The 18,416-nt window shown below is 67.8% G+C and overlaps 2 protein-coding genes across 2 annotated transcripts; both read left to right on the top strand.

Annotated features, from left to right (window-relative positions):
• Positions 1-1,488: 1,488 nt before the first annotated feature.
• LOC308186202 (eukaryotic translation initiation factor 3 subunit C-like) lies at positions 1,489-10,417 on the top strand (the record flags this gene model as incomplete). The annotated part of the gene is given in 10 exon segments (XM_080608316.1): positions 1,489-1,896; positions 1,898-2,023; positions 2,025-2,039; positions 4,786-4,881; positions 4,884-5,151; positions 7,908-8,067; positions 8,196-8,261; positions 8,384-8,471; positions 9,644-9,806; positions 9,896-10,417. Coding segments are annotated over 10 exon segments (1,476 nt in total), but the record flags the coding sequence as incomplete, so codon positions are not given.
• A 1,092-nt stretch (positions 10,418-11,509) lies between these two features.
• Positions 11,510-18,118, top strand: LOC308186204 (hydroxyproline dehydrogenase-like; the record flags this gene model as incomplete). The annotated part of the gene is given in 9 exon segments (XM_080608317.1): positions 11,510-11,687; positions 13,615-13,635; positions 13,638-13,804; positions 15,025-15,145; positions 15,276-15,353; positions 15,476-15,556; positions 16,554-16,701; positions 17,762-17,906; positions 18,007-18,118. Coding segments are annotated over 9 exon segments (1,029 nt in total), but the record flags the coding sequence as incomplete, so codon positions are not given.
• Positions 18,119-18,416: the final 298 nt, after the last annotated feature.

Below are 18,416 nucleotides of genomic sequence, written 5' to 3'. Positions count from 1 at the left end.
CGGGGGGGGTTATGGGGGGTTACGGGGGGCGTTACAGGGGGGGCTTCAGGCGATTTCGGGGGGGGTTTGGGGGAGTTACGGGGGGGTTACGGGGGAGTTGGGGGAGTTATAGGGGGATTAGGGGGAATTCAGGGGGAGGGAATTCAGGGGGATTACAGGGGGGTTTGGGGGGATTACAGGGGGATTATGGGGGGTATGGGGGCGTTCGAGGGGATTGCGGGGGGTTTTGGGGCCATTTGGGGGCGCTACGGGGGGTTTCGGGGTGATTTGGGGGGATTACGGGGGATTTTGGGGCCATTCAGGGGGATTAGGGGGGAATTCGGGGAGATTGCAGGGGGGCTTGGGGGGATTACAGGGGAGTTTGGGGGGATTACAGGGGGATTACGGGGGAGTTTGGGGGGATTACAGGGGGATTACGGGGGAGTTTGGGGGCGTTTGAGGGGATTACGGGGGGTTTGGGGGCCATTTGGGGACGCTACGGGGGGTTTCGGGGTGATTTGGGGGGATTATGGGGGGATTTGGGGGGAATTCAGGGGGATTAGGGGAATTCAGGGGGATTACGGGAGGCTTCGGGGCAATCTGGGGGGATTGCAGGGGGGCTTGGGGGGATTGCGGGGGGTTTCAGGGCAGTTTGGGGGGATTTCAGGCAATTTCGGGGGGTTCGGGGGGGTTTCGGGGGCATTGAGGGGGATTACATGGGTGGGGTTCAGGGGGATTTGGGGGGATTTCAGGCCGATTTCAGAGGGTTTCGGGTCACCTGGGGGGCTTTGGGGGGGATTTGGGGGAATTGGGGCTTCTGCCTCCCTTTGGGGCCGTTTCTCTCCTTTTTGGGGCCGTTTCTCTCCTTTTTGGGGCCGTTTCTCTCCTTTTTGGGGCCCTTTCCCTCCTTTTTGGGCCGTTTCTCTCCTTTTTGGGGCCCTTTCTCTCCTTTTTGGGGCCCTTTCCCTCCTTTTTGGGGCCCTTTCCCTCCTTTTTGGGGCCGTTTCTCTCCTTTTTGGGGCCCTTTCTCTCCTTTTTGGGGCCCTTTCTCTCCTTTTTGGGGCCCCTTTCCCTCCTTTTTTTGGGGCCCTTTCTCTCCTTTTTGGGGCCCTTTCCCTCCTTTTTGGGGCCCTTTCCCTCCTTTTTGGGGCCGTTTTCTCCTCTCCTTTTTGGGGCCGTTTCTCTCCCTTTTGGGGCCGTTTCTCTCCCTTTGGGGCCCTTTCTCTCCTTTTTGGGGCCCTTTCTCTCCTTTTTGGGGCCCTTTTCTCTCCTTTTTGGGGCCCTTTCTCTCCTTTTTGGGGCCCTTTCTCTCCTTTTTGGGGCCCTTTCTCTCCTTTTTGGGCCCTTTCCTCTCCTTTTTGGGGCCCTTTCTCTCCTTTTTGGGGCCCTTTCTCTCCTTTTTGGGGCCCCTTTGGCTCCCTTTGGCTCGATTTTCCCCCCTCTGTCTCACTTTGGGGCCGTTTCTCTCCTTTTTGGGGCCCCTCTGGCTCCCTTTTGGGGCCCCTTTGGGTCGATTTCCCCCTCTTTGGGGCCATTTCTCTCCTCTTTGGGGCCATTGTGGCTCCTGTTAGGGCCCCTTTGGCTCACTTGGGGTTGATTTTCCCCCCCCCTTTGGGTCAATTTCTCTCCTTTTTGCGGTCCCTTTGGCTCCCTTTGGGGCCATTTCCCTCCTCTTTGGGGGCCATTGTGGCTCCCCTGGGGCCCCTCAGTCTCACTTTGGGGCCGTTTCTCTCCTTTTTGGGGCCCCTCTGTCTCACTTTGGGGCCGTTTCTCTCCTTTTTTGTCCCCCCCCGGGGCCGGCTGCCGTCCCCGCCGTGCCGTCGCGGGGCCAGTCGGAGGCGGACGCGGCGGAAGAACGAGGGCGAGGACTCGGCGGTGCTGATGGAGCGCCTCTGCAAGTTCATCTACGCCAAGGACCCGCACCGACCGCATCCGCACCTGCGCCATCCTCTGCCACATCTACCACCACGCGCTGCACTCGCGCTGGTTCCAGGCGCGCGACCTCATGCTCATGTCCCACCTGCAGGACAACATCCACCACGCCCGACCCCCCCGTGCAGGTGGGCGCCCCGGCAGCGGGCCCCGAGGGGTGCCCCCGCTCCTGCGGGATCTGCTTTGGGGCCCCTGGTCCTACGGGATCTGGTTTGGGACCCCCTGGTCCTACAGATCTGGTTTGGGGCCCCCGGTCCTACGGATCTGGTTTGGGACCCCCCGGTCCTGTGGGATCTGGTTTGGGGCCCCCCGGTCCTACGGATCTGGTTTGGGACCCCCTGGTCCTACAGATCTGGTTTGGGGCCCCCGGTCCTACGGATCTGGTTTGGGACCCCCCGGTCCTGCGGGATCTGGTTTGGGACCCCCCAGCCCCGTAGGATCTGGTTTGGGACCCCCGGTCCTGCGGGATCTGGTTTGGGACCCCCGGTCCTATGGGATCTGGTTTGGGGCCCCCCAGCCCCGTAGGATCTGCTTTGGGACCCCCCATTCCTATCGGATCTGGTTTGGGACCCCCCAATCCTATAGGATGTGGTTTGGGACCCCCCCCCAGCCCTATAGGATCTGGTTTGGGACCCCTGGTCCTGTGGGATCTGGTTTGGGAGCCTCTGGTCCTATAGGATGTGGTTTGGGACCCCCCAGCCCCGGAGGATCTAATTCAGGACCCCCCACTCCTATAGGGTCTCATTTATGGGACCTCCCGGTCCTGTGGGATCTGCTTTGGGGCCCCCGGTCCTGCGGGATCTGGTTTGGGACCCCCCAGCCCCATAGGATCTGGTTTGGGACCCCCACTCCTATAGGATCTGGTTTGGGGCCCCCGGTCCTACGGATCTGGTTTGGGACCCCCCGGTCCTATAGGATCTGGTTTGGGGCCCCCCGGTCCTATAGGATCTGGTTTGGGGCCCCCGGTCCTATAGGATCTGGTTTGGGGCCCCCGGTCCTGTGGGATCTGGTTTGGGGCCCCCGGTCCTATGGGATCTGGTTTGGGGCCCCCCAGCCCCGTAGGATCTGGTTTGGGACCCCCAATCCTATGGGATCTGGTTTGGGGCCCCCACTCCTATGGGATCTGGTTTGGGGCCCCCCAGCCCCGTAGGATCTGGTTTGGGACCCCCAATCCTATGGGATCTGGTTTGGGGCCCCCACTCCTATGGGATCTGGTTTGGGGCCCCCCGGTCCTACGGGATCTGGTTTGGGACCCCCCGGTCCTATGGGATCTGGTTTGGGACCCCCTGGTCCTTAGGATCTGGTTTGGGGCCCCCGGTCCTACGGGATCTGGTTTGGGGCCCCCGGTCCTACGGATCTGGTTTGGGGCCCCCCGGTCCTGTGGGATCTGGTTTGGGACCCCCCATTCCTATCGGATCTGGTTTGGGACCCCCCAATCCTATAGGATGTGGTTTGGAACCCCCCCCAGCCCTATAGGATCTGGTTTGGGACCCCTGGTCCTGTGGGATCTGGTTTGGGAGCCTCTGGTCCTACGGGATCTGGTTTGGGGCCCCCCGGTCCTATAGGATGTGGTTTGGGACCCCCACTCCTATAGGGTCTCATTTATGGGACCTCCCGGTCCTATAGGGTCTAACTCAGGACCCCCAGACCCATGGGATTGGATCTGGGTCCCCCCCAAAAAACCCCATGGGATCTGGGGCCACTTCAGTGCCATTTGGGGGCTCTTGGGGCCAATCCGGTGCCATTTGGGGGGATTTTGGTGCCATTTGGGGGGATTTTGGTGCCATTTGGGGGGATTTTGGTGCCATTTGGGGGTTTTTTGGGTGCCATTTGGGGGGATTTTGGTGCCATTTGGGGGTTTTTTGGTGCCATTTGGGGGGATTTTGGTGCCATTTGGGGGGATTTTGGTGCCATTTGGGGGGATTTTGGTGCCATTTGGGGGTTTTTTGGTGCCATTTGGGGGGATTTTGGTGCCATTTGGGGGTTTTTTGGTGCCATTTGGGGGGATTTTGGTGCCATTTGGGGTTCTTGTGGCCATCAGGACCCATTTGGGGCCATTTGGGGGCTCTTGGGGCCAGTCTGGTGCCATTTGGGTTTTTTTTGGTGCCATTTGGAGCCAATTCGATGTCATTTGGGAGGATTTTGGTGCCTTTTGGTGCCAATTTGATGTGATTTGGAAGCCATTTGGGGGGATTTTGGGGCCATTTGGAGCCAATTCGATGTCATTTGGGGGGATTTTGGGGCCATTTGGAGCCAATTCGATGTCATTTGGGGGGATTTTGGTGCCATTTGGGGCCAATTTGATGTCATTTGGGGCCATTTGGGGGGATTTTGGGGCCATTTGGGGCCAATTTGATGTCATTTGGGGGGATTTTGGGGCCATTTGGGGCCAATTTGATGTCATTTGGGGCCATTTGGGGGGATTTTGGTGCCATTTGGGGCCAATTTGATGTCATTTGGGGGGATTTTGGGGCCATTTGGGGCCAATTTGATGTGATTTGGGGCCATTTGGGGGGTTTTGGGGTCTTTTGGTGCCAATTTGATGTGATTTGGGGCCATTTGGGGGATTTTGGGGCCATTTGGGGCCAATTTGATGTCATTTGGGGGGATTTTGGGGCCATTTGGGGCCAATTTGATGTCATTTGGGGGGATTTTGGGGCCATTTGGTGCCAATTTGATGTGATTTGGGGCCATTCGGGGGGATTTCGGTGCCATTCGGGGCCGATCCGACGCCGTTCAGCCCGGCTTTGGCGCCTTCTGGGTGCTCTCGGTGCCAATCCGGCGCCGTCTGGGGCCGCCCGCCGTCCCTTTGGCCCAGCGGCGGCCCCTCGGGCCCCCGTTGGGCACCGATCCCGAGCCCCTCGCCCCCCGCAGATCCTGTACAACCGCACCATGGTGCAGCTGGGCATCTGCGCCTTCCGCGAGGGGATGATCAAGGACGCGCACAACGCGCTGCTGGACATCCAGTCGACGCAGGGCGCGCCAAGGAGCTGCTGGGCCAGGGGCTGCTGATGCGCAGCCTGCAGGAGCGCAACCCCGAGCAGGAGAAGATCGAGAAGCGGCGCCAGGTGCCCTTCCACATGCACATCAACCTCGAGCTGCTCGAGTGCGTCTACCTGGTGGCCGCCATGCTGCTCGAGATCCCCTACATGGCCGCCCACGAGTTCGACGCCCGGCGCCGCATGATCAGCAAGCAGTTCCACCACCAGCTGCGCGTCGGCGAGCGCCAGCCCCTGCTGGGTAAGGGAGGGAGGGGTGAGGGATGGCTGCCCCATAGCTGCCCCACGGCTGCCCCATAACTGCCCCACAGCTGCCCCATAACCCCCCTGTAGTGCCTGCCCCATAGCTCCTGCCGTGTTCTGGCCCCATAGCCTGTGCCCCATAGCTCCTAGCCCTATGGCTCCTGCCCCATCCCGCCCCATAGCTCCTGCCCCACAGTGCTTGTCCCCACGGCTCCTGCCCCATAGCAGCCTGCCCCATCCCGCCCCATAGCTTCTGTCCCTATAGGTCCTCCTGCGTCCCGCCCCATAGATCCCGCCCCATCCCGCCCCATAGCTTCTGTCCCTATAGGTCCTCCTGCGTCCCGCCCCATAGATCCTGCCCCATCCCGCCCCATAGCTCCTGTCCCCATAGCTCCTGCCCCATCTCACCCCATAGATCCCGCCCCACAGCTCCTGCCCCATAGCTCCTGTCCCCATACCTCCTGCCCCATCTCACCCCATAGATCCCACCCCATAGCTTCTGCCCCATAGATCCTGTCCCCATAGCTCCTGCTCCACATCGCCCCATAGCTCCTGCCCCATCCCACCCCATAGCTTCTGCCCCATAGATCCTGCCCCATAGATCCTGTCCCCATAGCTCCTGCTCCACATCGCCCCATAGCTCCTGCCCCATCCCACCCCATAGCTTCTGCCCCATAGATCCTGCCCCATAGATCCTGTCCCCATAGCTCCTGCTCCACATCGCCCCATAGCTCCTGCCCCATCCCACCCCATAGCTTCTGCCCCATAGCTCCTGCTCCATTTCACCCCATAGATCCCGCCCCACAGATCCTGCCCCACAGCTCCTGCCCCATAGATCCTGTCCCCATAGCTCCTGCCCCACATCGCCCCATAGCTCCTGCCCCACATCGCCCCATAGGTCCTGCCCCACGGCTCCCATCCCCATAGCTCCCACCCCATCCTGCCCCACAGCTCTCGTCCTCTCTGCCCCATAGCTCCTGCCCCCACAGCTCCCGCCCCATCTCGCCCCATAGATCCCGCCCCATAGCTCATGCCCCATCCTGCCCCACGGCTCTCATCCTCTCTGCCCCATAGCTCCTGCCCCACCTCACCCCATAGCTCCTGCCCCACAGTGCTTGTCCCCATAGCACCCTCCCCACGGCTCCTGCCCCATTGCAGCCTGCCCCATCCCACCCCATAGCTTCTGCCCCATAGCTCCTGCTCCATTTCACCCCATAGATCCCGCCCCATAGATCCTGCCCCACGGCTCCCATCCCCATAGCTCCCACCCCATCCTGCCCCACGGCTCTCGTCCTCTCTGCCCCATAGCTCCTGCCCCCACAGCTCCCGCCCCATCCCGCCCCATAGATCCCGCCCCATAGCTCCTGCCCCACCTCACCCCATAGAACCCGCCCCACAGCTCCTGCCCCACAGATCCTGTCCCCATAGCTCCTGCCCCATCCCGCCCCACGGCTCCCATCCGCATAGCTCCTGCCCCATCCTGCCCCACGGCTCTCGTCCTCTCTGCCCCATAGCTCCTGTCCCGCCTCACCCCATAGCTCCTGCCCCACAGTGCTTGTCCCCATAGCACCCTCCCCACGGCTCCTGCCCCATTGCAGCCTGCCCCATCCCGCCCCATAGCTCCTGCCCCATCCCGCCCCATAGCTCCTGTCCCCATAGCCCCTGCCCCATCTCACCCCATAGATCCCGCCCCACAGCTCCTGCCCCATAGATCCTGTCCCCATAGCTCCTGCCCCATCTCACCCCATAGATCCCGCCCCATAGCTTCTGCCCCATAGATCCTGTCCCCATAGCTCCTGCTCCACATCGCCCCATAGCTCCTGCCCCATCCCACCCCATAGCTTCTGCCCCATAGCTCCTGCTCCATTTCACCCCATAGATCCCGCCCCACAGATCCTGCCCCACAGCTCCTGCCCCATAGATCCTGTCCCCATAGCTCCTGCCCCACATCGCCCCATAGCTCCTGCCCCACATCGCCCCATAGGTCCTGCCCCACGGCTCCCATCCCCATAGCTCCTGCCCCATCCTGCCCCACGGCTCTCGTCCTCTCTGCCCCATAGCTCCTGCCCCCACAGCTCCCGCCCCATCTCGCCCCATAGCTCCTGCCCCATAGCTCCTGCCCCACCTCACCCCATAGAACCCGCCCCATAGCTCCTGCCCCATAGATCCTGCCCCCACAGCTCCTGCCCCATCTCACCCCATAGATCCTGCCCCATAGCTCCCGCCCCATTCTGCCCCACGGCTCTCATCCTCTCTGCCCCATAGCTCCTGTCCCCATAGCTCCCGCCCCATCTCACCCCATAGATCCTGCTCCACAGCTCCTGCCCCATAGATCCTGCCCCACAGCTCCTGCCCCATAGCTCCCGCCCCATCCTGCCCCACGGCTCTCGTCCTCTCTGCCCCATAGCTCCTGCCCCCACAGCTCCCGCCCCATCTCGCCCCATAGCTCCTGCCCCATAGCTCCTGCCCCACCTCACCCCATAGAACCCGCCCCATAGCTCCTGCCCCATAGATCCTGCCCCCACAGCTCCTGCCCCATCTCACCCCATAGCTCCTGCCCCATAGCTCCCGCCCCATCCTGCCCCACGGCTCTCGTCCTCTCTGCCCCATAGCTCCTGCCCCCACAGCTCCCGCCCCATCTCACCCCATAGATCCCACCCCCATAGCTTCTGCCCCATCCTGCCCCATAGATCCCGCCCCATCGCCCCTGCCCCACACCGCCCCATCGCCCCTGCCCCCCCCCCCTCCCCCCAGGCCCCCCCGAGTCGATGCGGGAGCACGTGGTGGCGGCCTCGAAGGCGATGAAGATGGGCGACTGGCGCACGTGCCACCGCTTCATCGTCAACGAGAAGATGAACGGCAAGGTCTGGGACCTCTTCCCCGAGGCCGACAAGGTGCGCGCCATGCTGGTCAGGTGCGTGCCCCGCGGGCCCCAAACGGCCTCGTTTCGCCCCGTTCCGGGCTCCTCGCTTATCCCGGGGGGGTCGAGGGGCGCGGGGCGGCCCCAAACCGCTGGGGTTTCGCCCCGTTTTGGCGCTGCAGGAAGATCCAGGAGGAGTCGCTGCGCACCTACCTCTTCACCTACAGCAGCGTCTACGACTCCATCAGGTGGGGCGGGGTGACGGCGCGGTGACGTCACGGGGGCGCGGTGACGTCATCAGGGCGCGGTGACGTCGTGGGGGCGCGGTGACGTCATCGCGGTGACGCCGCGGCGCCCTCCCGGCCCGCAGCATGGAGATCCTGGCCGACATGTTCCAGCTGGACCTGCCCACGGTGCACAGCATCATCAGCAAGATGATCATCAACGAGGAGCTCATGGTGGGGGCGGCGGGGGGGCAGCTATGGGGTGATATGGGGCAGCTATGGGGTGATGGGGGGCGGCTATGGGGTGATGGGGGGCGGCTATGGGGTGATGGGGGGCGGCTATGGGGTGATGGGGGGCGGCTATGGGGTGATACGGGGCAGCTATGGGGCAGCTATGGGGTGATGGGGGCAGCTATGGGGTGATGGGGGGCGGCTATGGGGTGATACGGGGCAGCTATGGGGCAGCTATGGGGTGATGGGGGCAGCTATGGGGTGATGGGGGGCGGCTATGGGGTGATACGGGGCAGCTATGGGGCAGTGTGGGCTGATGGGGGGCAGCTATGGGGTGATGTGGGGCAGCTGTGGGGTGATACGGGGCAGCTGGGGGTCAGCTGTGGGGTGATGGGGGGCAGCTATGGGGTGATGGGGGGCAGCTATGGGGCAGGGTGGGGTGATGGGGGCAGCTGTGGGGTGATGGGGGGCAGCTGGGGGTCAGCTGTGGGGTGATGGGGGGCAGCTATGGGGCAGTGTGGGGTGATGGGGGGCGGCTATGGGGTGATACGGGGCAGCTGGGGGTCAGCTGTGGGGTGATGGGGGGCGGCTGGGGGGTGATGGGGGGCGGCTGGGGGGTGATACGGGGCAGCTGTGGGGCAGCTGTGGGGCGATGGGGGGCAGTGTGGGGCGATGGGGGGCAGCTATGGGGCAGTGTGGGGTGATGGGGGGCAGTTGGGGGGTGATGGGGGGCAGCTATGGGGTGATGGGGGGCACTGTGGGGCAATATGGGGTGATATGGGGCAGCTATGGGGTGATGGGGGGCAGCTATGGGGCTGTTATGGGGCGACTATGGAGCACTGGGGGGCAGCTGTGGGGTGCTATGGGGTGCTCTGGGGCTGATGTGGGGCGATACAGGGCAGCTATGGGGCAGTGGGGGGTGATGTGGGGTGATACAGGGCAGCTATGGGGTGCTATGGGGCAGCTGTGGGGTGCCGTGGGGTGGATGTGGGGCGCTGTGGGGCGCCAGGGGGCGGCTGTGGGGCGGCACGGAGCACCTGCAGGGCGACGCGCGGTGGCGCATGGCAGCGCGGCCTGGCCGTGGGGCAGCCGTGGGGCAGCCGTGGGGCACTGTGGGGCGCCGTGGGGCGCCGTGGGGCGCAGTGGGGCGCAGTGGGGCAGTGCGGGTCCCGCAGGCGTCCCTGGACCAGCCGACGCAGACGGTGATGATGCACCGCACGGAGCCCACGGCGCAGCAGAACCTGGCGCTGCAGCTGGCCGAGAAGCTGGGCGGGCTGGTGGAGAACAACGAGCGCGTCTTCGACCACAAGCAGGGCTCCTACGGCGGCTACTTCCGCGGTGAGCCCTGCCCCATAGCCTGCCCCATAGCGCCCCATAGCCTGCCCCACAGCGCCCCACGGCGCCGCTCACCCCCTCTCCCCCCCCAGACCAGAAGGACGGCTACCGCAAGGGCGACGGCGGCTACCTGCGGCGCGGCGGCTACCGGCAGCAGGAGCGCGGCTCCAACTACTGAGCCCTGCCCCACGGCGCGACCCACGGAGCCTGCCCCACGGCCAGCCCCACGGAGCCGGCCCCACAGATCCTGCCCCACGGATCCTGCCCCACAGCACGACCCATGGAGCCAGACCCACGGCACGACCCACGGAGCCAGCCCCACGGATCCTGCCCCACAGATCCTGCCCCACATATCCTGCCCCACGGCGCGACCCATGGAGCCAGCCCCACGGCGTGACCCACGGAGCTGGCCCCACAGATCCTGCCCCACAGCACGACCCATGGAGCCAGACCCATGGAGCCAGCCCCACGGATCCTGCCCCACGGCACGACCCACGGATCCTGCCCCACGGATCCTGCCCCATGGAGCTGGCCCCACGGATCCTGCCCCATGGATCCTGCCCCACAGCTCCTGCCCCACAGCATCCCCCAATAAAGCACCCGTGGGAAGCAGGGGCCTGGGTGCTGTGTGCTTGGGGAGGGGTTGTGGGGCAGGGGGGGCTCTGCCCCATAGCGGGGGGGTTGTGGGGCAGGGGGCTCTGCCCCATAGCGGGGGGGTGGGGGGGGGGGGGGGCTCTGCCCCACATTGCGGGGTTGCTGTGGGGTGTGGGACACGTGGGGGGGGGGCTCTGCCCCACCGAGCAGGGTCAGTGGGGCACGGAGGGCTCCTGCCCCACACGTGGGCGCGCTATGGGGCAGAGGTAGCGGGGTGTGGGGGCTCCTGCCCCCCGGAATGGGGTCAGTGGGGCACGGAGGGCTCCCGCCCCACACATCGCCTCGCTGTGGGGCGCAGGCCCTGCGCTGTGGGGGTTCCTGCCCCACACCTCCAGGCTCGCTATGGGGCACAGACCCTGCCCCACGGAACAGGGTCGGGGGGGCACGGGGGTCCCCTGCCCCACGTGTGGGCTCACTATGGGGCGCAGAGGGTTCCTGCCCCACACATTTGCTTGCTATGGGGCGCAGGGGTCTCCCGCCCCACACATTGCCCCGCTATGGGGCACGGGCCCTGCACTATGGGGTCTCCTGCCCCACAGCATGGGATCAGTGGGGCGCAGGGGCCCCCTGCCCCACACATTGCCCCGCTATGGGGCACAGGGCCCCCTGCCCCACACATTGCCCCGCTATGGGGCACAGGGCCCCCTGCCCCACACATTGCCCCGCTATGGGGCACAGGGGCCCCCAGCCCCACACATTGCCCCGCTATGGGGCACAGGGGCCCCCTGCCCCACACATTGCCCCCCCATGGGGCCCCCTGCCCCACACATTGCCCCGCTATGGCCCCCCCCCCCCCCCCCCCCCCCGTGCCCCTGCTCCGGGTCACGGCCCCGCTCCCGCCCCCCCCCGGCGCCCTTCGCCCCCTGCCCCCCACGTGCCCCCCACGTGCCCCCCCCCACGTGCCCCCCACGTGCCCCCCACGTGCCCCCCACGTGCCCCCCCCACGTGCCCCCCCCACGTGCCCCCCACGTGCCCCCCCCGCCCCCCCCTGACCCCGGCCGACCCCGGTTAATGGTTGCCCGCCGCGGGCTATTAAAGGCCCGGCCCCGGCCCCCCCCGGCCCCCCCCGGCCCGATGCCGCCGCCCGAGGCCCCCCGAGGCCCCCCCCGGCCCCCCCTGGACTTCGGCGCGGGGGCGGCGCTGGGGGCGCGCAGCGGCTGGGAGCTGGCGCGGGCGCTGCTCGTGCTGCGGCTCTGCGGGGTGCCCGGCCTGGGCCGCCACGCCGAGACGGTGAGGGACCGAGGGCACCGGGGGCACCCAGGGGCACCCAGGGACACCCAGGGACCCTCAGGGACCCCCAGGGGCACCCAGGGGCACCCAGGGGCACCCCCACAACACCCCCGGGGCACCCCCAGGGACCCCCCCGGGGCACCCAGGGGCACCCACGGACACCCAGGGGCACCCAGGGGCACCCAGGGGCACCCAGGGACACCCCCGGGACACCCCCACAACACCCCCGGGGCACCCAGGGACCCCCGGGCACCCAGGGGCACCCCCAGGGGCACCCCAGGGACACCCCCCGGGCACCCAGGGGCACCGAGGGACCCCCAGGGGCACCCAGGGGCACCCAGGGACACCCCCAGGGACACCCCCCGGGCACCCAGGGGCACCGAGGGACCCCCAGGGGCACCCAGGGGCACCCAGGGACACCCCCAGGGACACCCCCCGGGCACCCAGGGGCACCGAGGGACCCCCAGGGGCACCCAGGGGCACCCAGGGACCCCCACGGACACCCCCAGGACACCCCCAGGGCACCTCCAGGGCACCCCAGGGACCCCCCCGGGACACCCCCGCAACACCCCCGGGGCACCCCCAGGGAACCCTGGGACACCCCCGGGGCACCCAGGGGCACCCAGGGACACCCAGGGACCCTCAGGGACCCCCAGGGCACCCCAGGGACACCCCTGGGAACCCCTGGGAACCCCCAGGACACCCCCAGGGCACCCCAGGGACACCCCCGGGATCCCCAGGGACACCCAAGGACACCCCCGGGGACAACCCCCCCAGGACCCCCCGGGACACCCCTGCGACACCCCCGGGACACCCCCGGGGCACCCCCGGGACACCCCCGGGACACCCCTGGGGCACCCCCAGGGCACCCCAGGGACCCCCCCGGGACCCCCCCCGGACACCCCCTGGGACCCCGCGTCTGCCCCACGGGGTGCCCCGTAGGGTGTCCGTAGGGTGCCCCATAGCGCCCCATAGCGAGACCCATAGCGCCCCACAGGGTGCCCCATAGGGCCCCACGCCCCCCCCATAGCACCCCATACCTGCCCCATAGCGCCCCATAGGGTGTCCCGTAGGGTGTCCCGTAGCGCCCCACAGCGTGCCCCATAGGGCCCCATAGCGCCCCGTAGGGTGTCTGTAGGGTGCCCCATAGTGACCCATAGGGTGCCCCATAGGGTGCCCCGTAGCACCCCATATCTTCCCCGTAGTGCCCCATAGCACCCCATACCCACCCCATAGCTGCCCCACAGCGCCCCATACCTGCCCCATAGTGCCCCATACCCGCCCCACACCCACCCCATAGCGCCCCATATCTGCCCCATAGCTGCCCCATAGCTGCCCCACAGCGCCCCATAGCCACCCCATAGCGCCCCATAGCGCCCCATACCTGCCCCATACCCGCCTCGCAGTGCCCCATAGCGCCCCACAGCACCCCATACCCATCCCACACCCACCACATAGCGCCCCATATCCGCCCCATAGCACCCCCATAGCGCCCCATAGCGCCCCATAGCGCCCCATAGCGCCCCATAGCACCCCATACCTGCCCCATAGTGCCCCATACCCGCCCCACACCCACCCCATAGCGCCCCATATCCGCCCCATAGCACCCCATACCTGCCCCATAGTGCCCCATAGCGCCCCATACCTGCCCCATATCCGCCCTGTAGTGCCCCATAGCGCCCCACAGCACTCCGTACCCACCGCACACCCACCCTATAGCGCCCCATATCCGCCCCATAGCGCCCCATAGCGTCCCATATCTGCCCCATAGTGCCCCGTAGCACCCCATACCCACCCCATACCCACCCCATACCTGCCCCATAGCACCCCATAGCACCCCATAGCGCCCCATAGCGCCCCATACCCGCCCCGCAGTGCCCCATAGCGCCCCACAGCACCCCATAGCTGACCTATAGCCGCCCCCCAGGTGCTGCGGGCGTCGCGGCGGGGGTGCTGGGGGCGCGGCTGTGGGCGCGGGCGCTGCGGGGCTCCTTCTACGGGCACTTCGTGGGGGGCGAGACCCCCGCGCAGCTGCAGGGCGCCGCCGGCCGCCTCCGCGCCCTGGGGCTGCGGCCGCTGCTGGCGCTGCCCAACGAGGACGGGGGGCAGCACGGCGGGTAGGGGGGGGGGGGGGGGTAGGGGGCGAGGTGTGTGGGGTGGGTGTGGGGGTGAGGTGGGGGGTGGGTGTGGGGCAGGTGTGGGGCAGGTGGGGGGGTGGGGGGGGTGTGGGGTGGGTGGGGGGGGGGTGTGGGGTGAGGTGTGGGGCAGGTGGGGGGCAGGTGTGGGGTGGATGTGGGGGTGGGCATGGGGCAAGGTGTGGGGCAGGGTGTGGGGTGGGTGTGGGGCACGATGTGGGGCAGGTGGGGGGCAGGGGTGGGCGCAGTTGTGCGGTGGCCATGGGGCGAGGTGGGGGGTGGGTGGGGGGTGGGTGTGGGGCAAGCATGGGGCAAGGTGTGGGGCAGGGTGTGGGTGTGGGTGTGTGGGGCACGATGTGGGGGAGGTGGGGGCGAGGTGTGGGTGGGGCATGGGGCGGGTGTGGGCAGGTGTGGGGGTGGGGGTGGGGCACGATGTGGGGCAGGTGGGGGGCAGGTGTGGGGCAGGTGTGGGGTGGATGTGGGGCGGGCATGGGGCAAGGTGTGGGGCAGGTGTGGGGGTGGGGGTGGGGCACGATGTGGGGTGGGTGTGGCGCAGGTGTGGGGCGGGTGTGGGGTGGGTGTGGGGCATAATGTGGGGCAGCTATGGGGCGCTATGGGGCACTATGGGGCAGCTATGGGGCAGCTATGGGGCGCTATGGGTGGCTATGGGGCGCTATGGGGCACTATGGGGCGCTATGGGGCGCTATGGGGCGCTATGGGGCACTATGGGGCACTGTGGGGCAGCTATGGGGCGGCTATGGGGCAGGTATGGGGCAGCTATGGGGCACTGTGGGGCAGTTATGGGGCAGCTATGGGGCGCTGTTGGGCAGCTATGGGGCGCTATGGGGCGCTATGGGGCGCTATGGGGCGCTATGGGGGCACTGTGGGCAGCTGATGGGGCGGCTATGGGGCAGGTATGGGGGCAGCTATGGGGCACTGTGGGGCAGTTATGGGGCAGCTATGGGGCGCTGTGGGGGCAGCTATGGGGCGCTATGGGGCGCTATGGGGCGCTATGGGGCGCTATGGGGCAGCTATGGGGCAAGCTATGGGGCAGCTATGGGGCGCTATGGGGCGCTATGGGGCGCTAATGGGGCGCTATGGGGCGCTATGGGGCAGCTATGGGGCGCTATGGGGCGCTATGGGGCGCTATGGGGCAGCCATGGGGCGCTATGGGGCGCTATGGGGCGCTGTGGGGCCCGCAGGGAGCCGCAGCTGGAGGCCAACGGCCGCGCGGCGCTGGCGTGCGTGGGGCTGGCGGCCGGCACGGGGCCGGGGGCCATGATGCAGCTCAAGGTGACGGCCCTGCTGAGCGCCCGCCTCTGCGTGAGTGGGGGGGGGAGGGCGGCCCCCGAGGTGTGGGGCAGCCCCCCAAGTGTGGGGCAGCCCCCCAAGTGTGGGGCAGCCCCCCAAGTGTGGGGCAGGGCCGGGCTGAGCGCGCCCGCGGGCCCCGCAGGAGACGCTGTCGCAGCGGGCGGAGGAGCCGGGCTCGGAGCTGAGCGTGGAGCGCGTGATGGCGGCGCTGGGGGGCGAGGTGAGCCCCACACCCACCCCCACGGCTGCCCCCATAGCGCCCCATAGCGCCCCATAGCGCCCCATAGCGCCCCATAGCGCCCCATAGCTGCCCCACGTCACCCCACGCTCTCCCCACGGCAGGCGCCGGCCTTCTCGTGCCTGAGCGCGGGCGACAACGCGCAGCTGGGGGCCGCGCTGCAGCGCCTCGACGGGGTGGCGGCGGTGAGCGGGGCGGGGGGCGGGGGCGGGGGGGCTGGTGTGGGGCTGCCCCACGGCGCGGGGGGTTGGGGGGGGTCGGCCCTACAAGCGTCCGTGCCCCTTAGCTGCGTCCCTGCCCCACGGCCACGTCCCTGCCCCACAAGTGCCCCCTGCCCCATAGCCGCGACCCTGCCCTATAGCCACGTCCCTGACCCCATAGCCGGGTCCATACCCCATAGGCATGTCCCTGCCCCATAGCAGTGTCCCCTGCCCCACAAATGCCCCTGCCCCATAGCTATGGGGCTGCCCTGCCTGTGGGGCTGCCCTATAGCCGTGTCCCTGCCCTATAGTGACGTCCCTGCCCCACAAGTGTCCCTGCCCCATAGCTATGGGGCAGCCCCATAGCAGTGTCCCTGCCCTATAGTCACGTCCCTGCCCCATAGCTGTGTCCCTACCCCATAGCTATGGGGCTGCCCCATAGCCGTGTCCCTGCCCTATAGTCATGTCCCTGCCCCATAGCGGTGCCCCCACCCCCTACCTGTGCCCGTGCCCCCTATCCGTGGGGCTGCCCCATAGTCGTGCCCCTGCCCCACAAGTGTCCCTGCCCCGTATCCGTGTCCCTGCCCCATAGCTATGGGGCTGCCCCATAGCGGTGTCCATGCCCTATAGCCACATCCCTGCCCCATAGCTGTGTCCCCACCCCCTACCTGTGTCCCCTGCCCCATAGCTATGGGGCTGCCCCTACCTGTGGGGCTGCCCTACAGCCACATCCCTGCCCCATAGCCGTGCCCCTGCCCCCTACCTGTGCCCCCGCCCCTATCTGTGGGGCTGCCCCATATCCGTGGGGCTGCCCCCTATATGTAGGGCTGCCCCCTACCGTGTCCCTGCCCCCTACCCGTGCCCCCGCCCCATATCCGTGCCCCTGCCCCCTACCTGTGGGTCTCCCCCTACCTGTGGGTCTCCCCCTACCCGTGGGGCTGCCCCCTATCCGTGGGGCTGCCCCCTACGTGCGGCCCCGCAGGCGGCGGCGCGCAGCGGGGTGCGGGTGCTGCTGGACGCGGAGCAGAGCGAGCTGCGGGCGGCGCTGACGCTGCTGGGGCTGGCGCTGATGGGGCGCCACAACCGCGCCGCGCCGTGGGTCTGGCACACGCAGCAGGCCTACCTGCGGGGGGTGGGGGTGTGGGGCAGGGAGATGTGGGGCGGGGTGTGGGGCAGGGTGTGGGGCTGGCACACGCAGCAGGCCTACCTGCGGGTGGGTGGGGGGAGATGTGGGGCGGGGAGATGTGGGGCGGGGGGTGGGGCAGGGTGTGGGGAGATGTGGGGCTGGCACACGCAGCAGGCCTACCTGCGGGTGGGTGCGGGTGTGGGGAGATGTGGGGCTGGGTGTGGGGAGATGTGGGTCTGGCACACGCAGCAGGCCTACCTGCGGGTGGGTGCGGGGAGGTGTGGGGCTGGGTGTGGGCAGGGTGTGGGGAGATGTGGGGCTGGCACACGCAGCAGGCCTACCTGCGGGTGGGTGCGGGTGTGGGGCGGGGAGTGGGGGCTGGGTGTGGGGCTGGGTGTGGGGCAGGCCTACCTGCAGGTGGGTGGGGGGCAGGTGTGGGGCTGGATGTGGGGCGGGGTTGTGGGGAGATGTGGGGCGGGGTGTGGGGTGCTGTGGGGAGATGTGGGGCTGGGCGTGGGGCAGGGCGTGAGTTATGGGTCCGGCCACCCCCTGCCCCCAGGCCATGGCCCCCAGGGGGTCAGTTGTGGGTCAGGGGTCAGTTATGGGGCAGGGGTCAGTTACGGGTCAGGGGTCGGTTATAGGTCAGGGGTCAGTTACAGGTCAGAGGTCAGTTATGGGTCAGGGGTCAGTTCTGGGTCAGGGGTCGGTTACAGGTCAGGGGTCGGTTATAGGTCAGGGGTCAGTTACAGGTCAGAGGTCAGTTATGGCGCAGGGGTCGGTTGTGGGTCAGGGGTCGGTTACAGGTCAGGGGTCAGTTATGGGTTAGGGGTCAGTTCTGGGTCAGGGGGTCGGTTACAGGTCAGGGGTCGGTTACAGGGCAGGGCTCGGTTATGGGGCAGGGCACCACGCTATGGGTCCGGGCTCAGCTGTGGGTCCGGGCTGGCTGTGGGTCCGGGCTCGGCTGTGGGTCCGGGGCTCGGCTGTGGGTCCGGGCTCGGCTGTGGGTCCGGGCTCGGCTGTGGGTCCGGGGCGCCCCCCCGACCGCCCCCCGCCGCCCCCCCAGGACGCCGTGGGGGACCTGGGGGCGGTGCTGAGCCGGGCCCAGCGCCTCGGGGCCTGCGTGGGGCTGAAGCTGGTGCGCGGCGCCTACCTGCAGCACGAGCGCGCCCGCGGCGCCGCCCTGCCCAGCCGCCAGCACACCGACCGCAGGTGGGCCGCGGCCCCCGGGGACCCCCGCGGGGACCCCGAAACCGCCCCGAATCGCCCCAAAACGCCCCGAATCGCCCCAAATCTCCCCGCCCCCCCCCAGCTACGAGCAGTGCCTGGAGCTGGCGCTGGCGCAGGCGGCGCGGGCCGGGGGGGCGCCTGGAGCTGATGGTGGCCACGCACAACGAGGGCTCCGTGCAGCTCGCCGTGCGCAGGTGGGCGCTAATTGGGGGGTTAATTGGGGCGGGGGGGGTTAATTGGGGGGGGGGGGGGGGGGTAATTAGCCCCCTGGGGGGGTAATTGAGGGGGTAATGGGGGGTGATCGGGGTGTAAGGGGTTAATCGGGGGGGCGACGGGGTGTGTAGGGGGGTGATTGGGGTGTGGGAGGGGTTAATTAGGGGTGTGGGAGGGGTTAATTAGGGTGGGGGGGGTAATTAGGGTGTGGGGGGGGTAATTAGCCCCCTGGGGGGGTAACTGAGGGGTTACTGGGGGGTGATCGGGGTATAAGGGGTT

Source organism: Anser brachyrhynchus (assembly GCF_964034855.1).
Source record: "Anser brachyrhynchus genome assembly, contig: SCAFFOLD_671, whole genome shotgun sequence".
NCBI lineage: Eukaryota > Metazoa > Chordata > Aves > Anseriformes > Anatidae > Anser > Anser brachyrhynchus.
The sequence above is the reverse complement of the archived record's forward strand: the minus strand, read 5'-3'. Positions and strand labels throughout refer to the sequence as shown.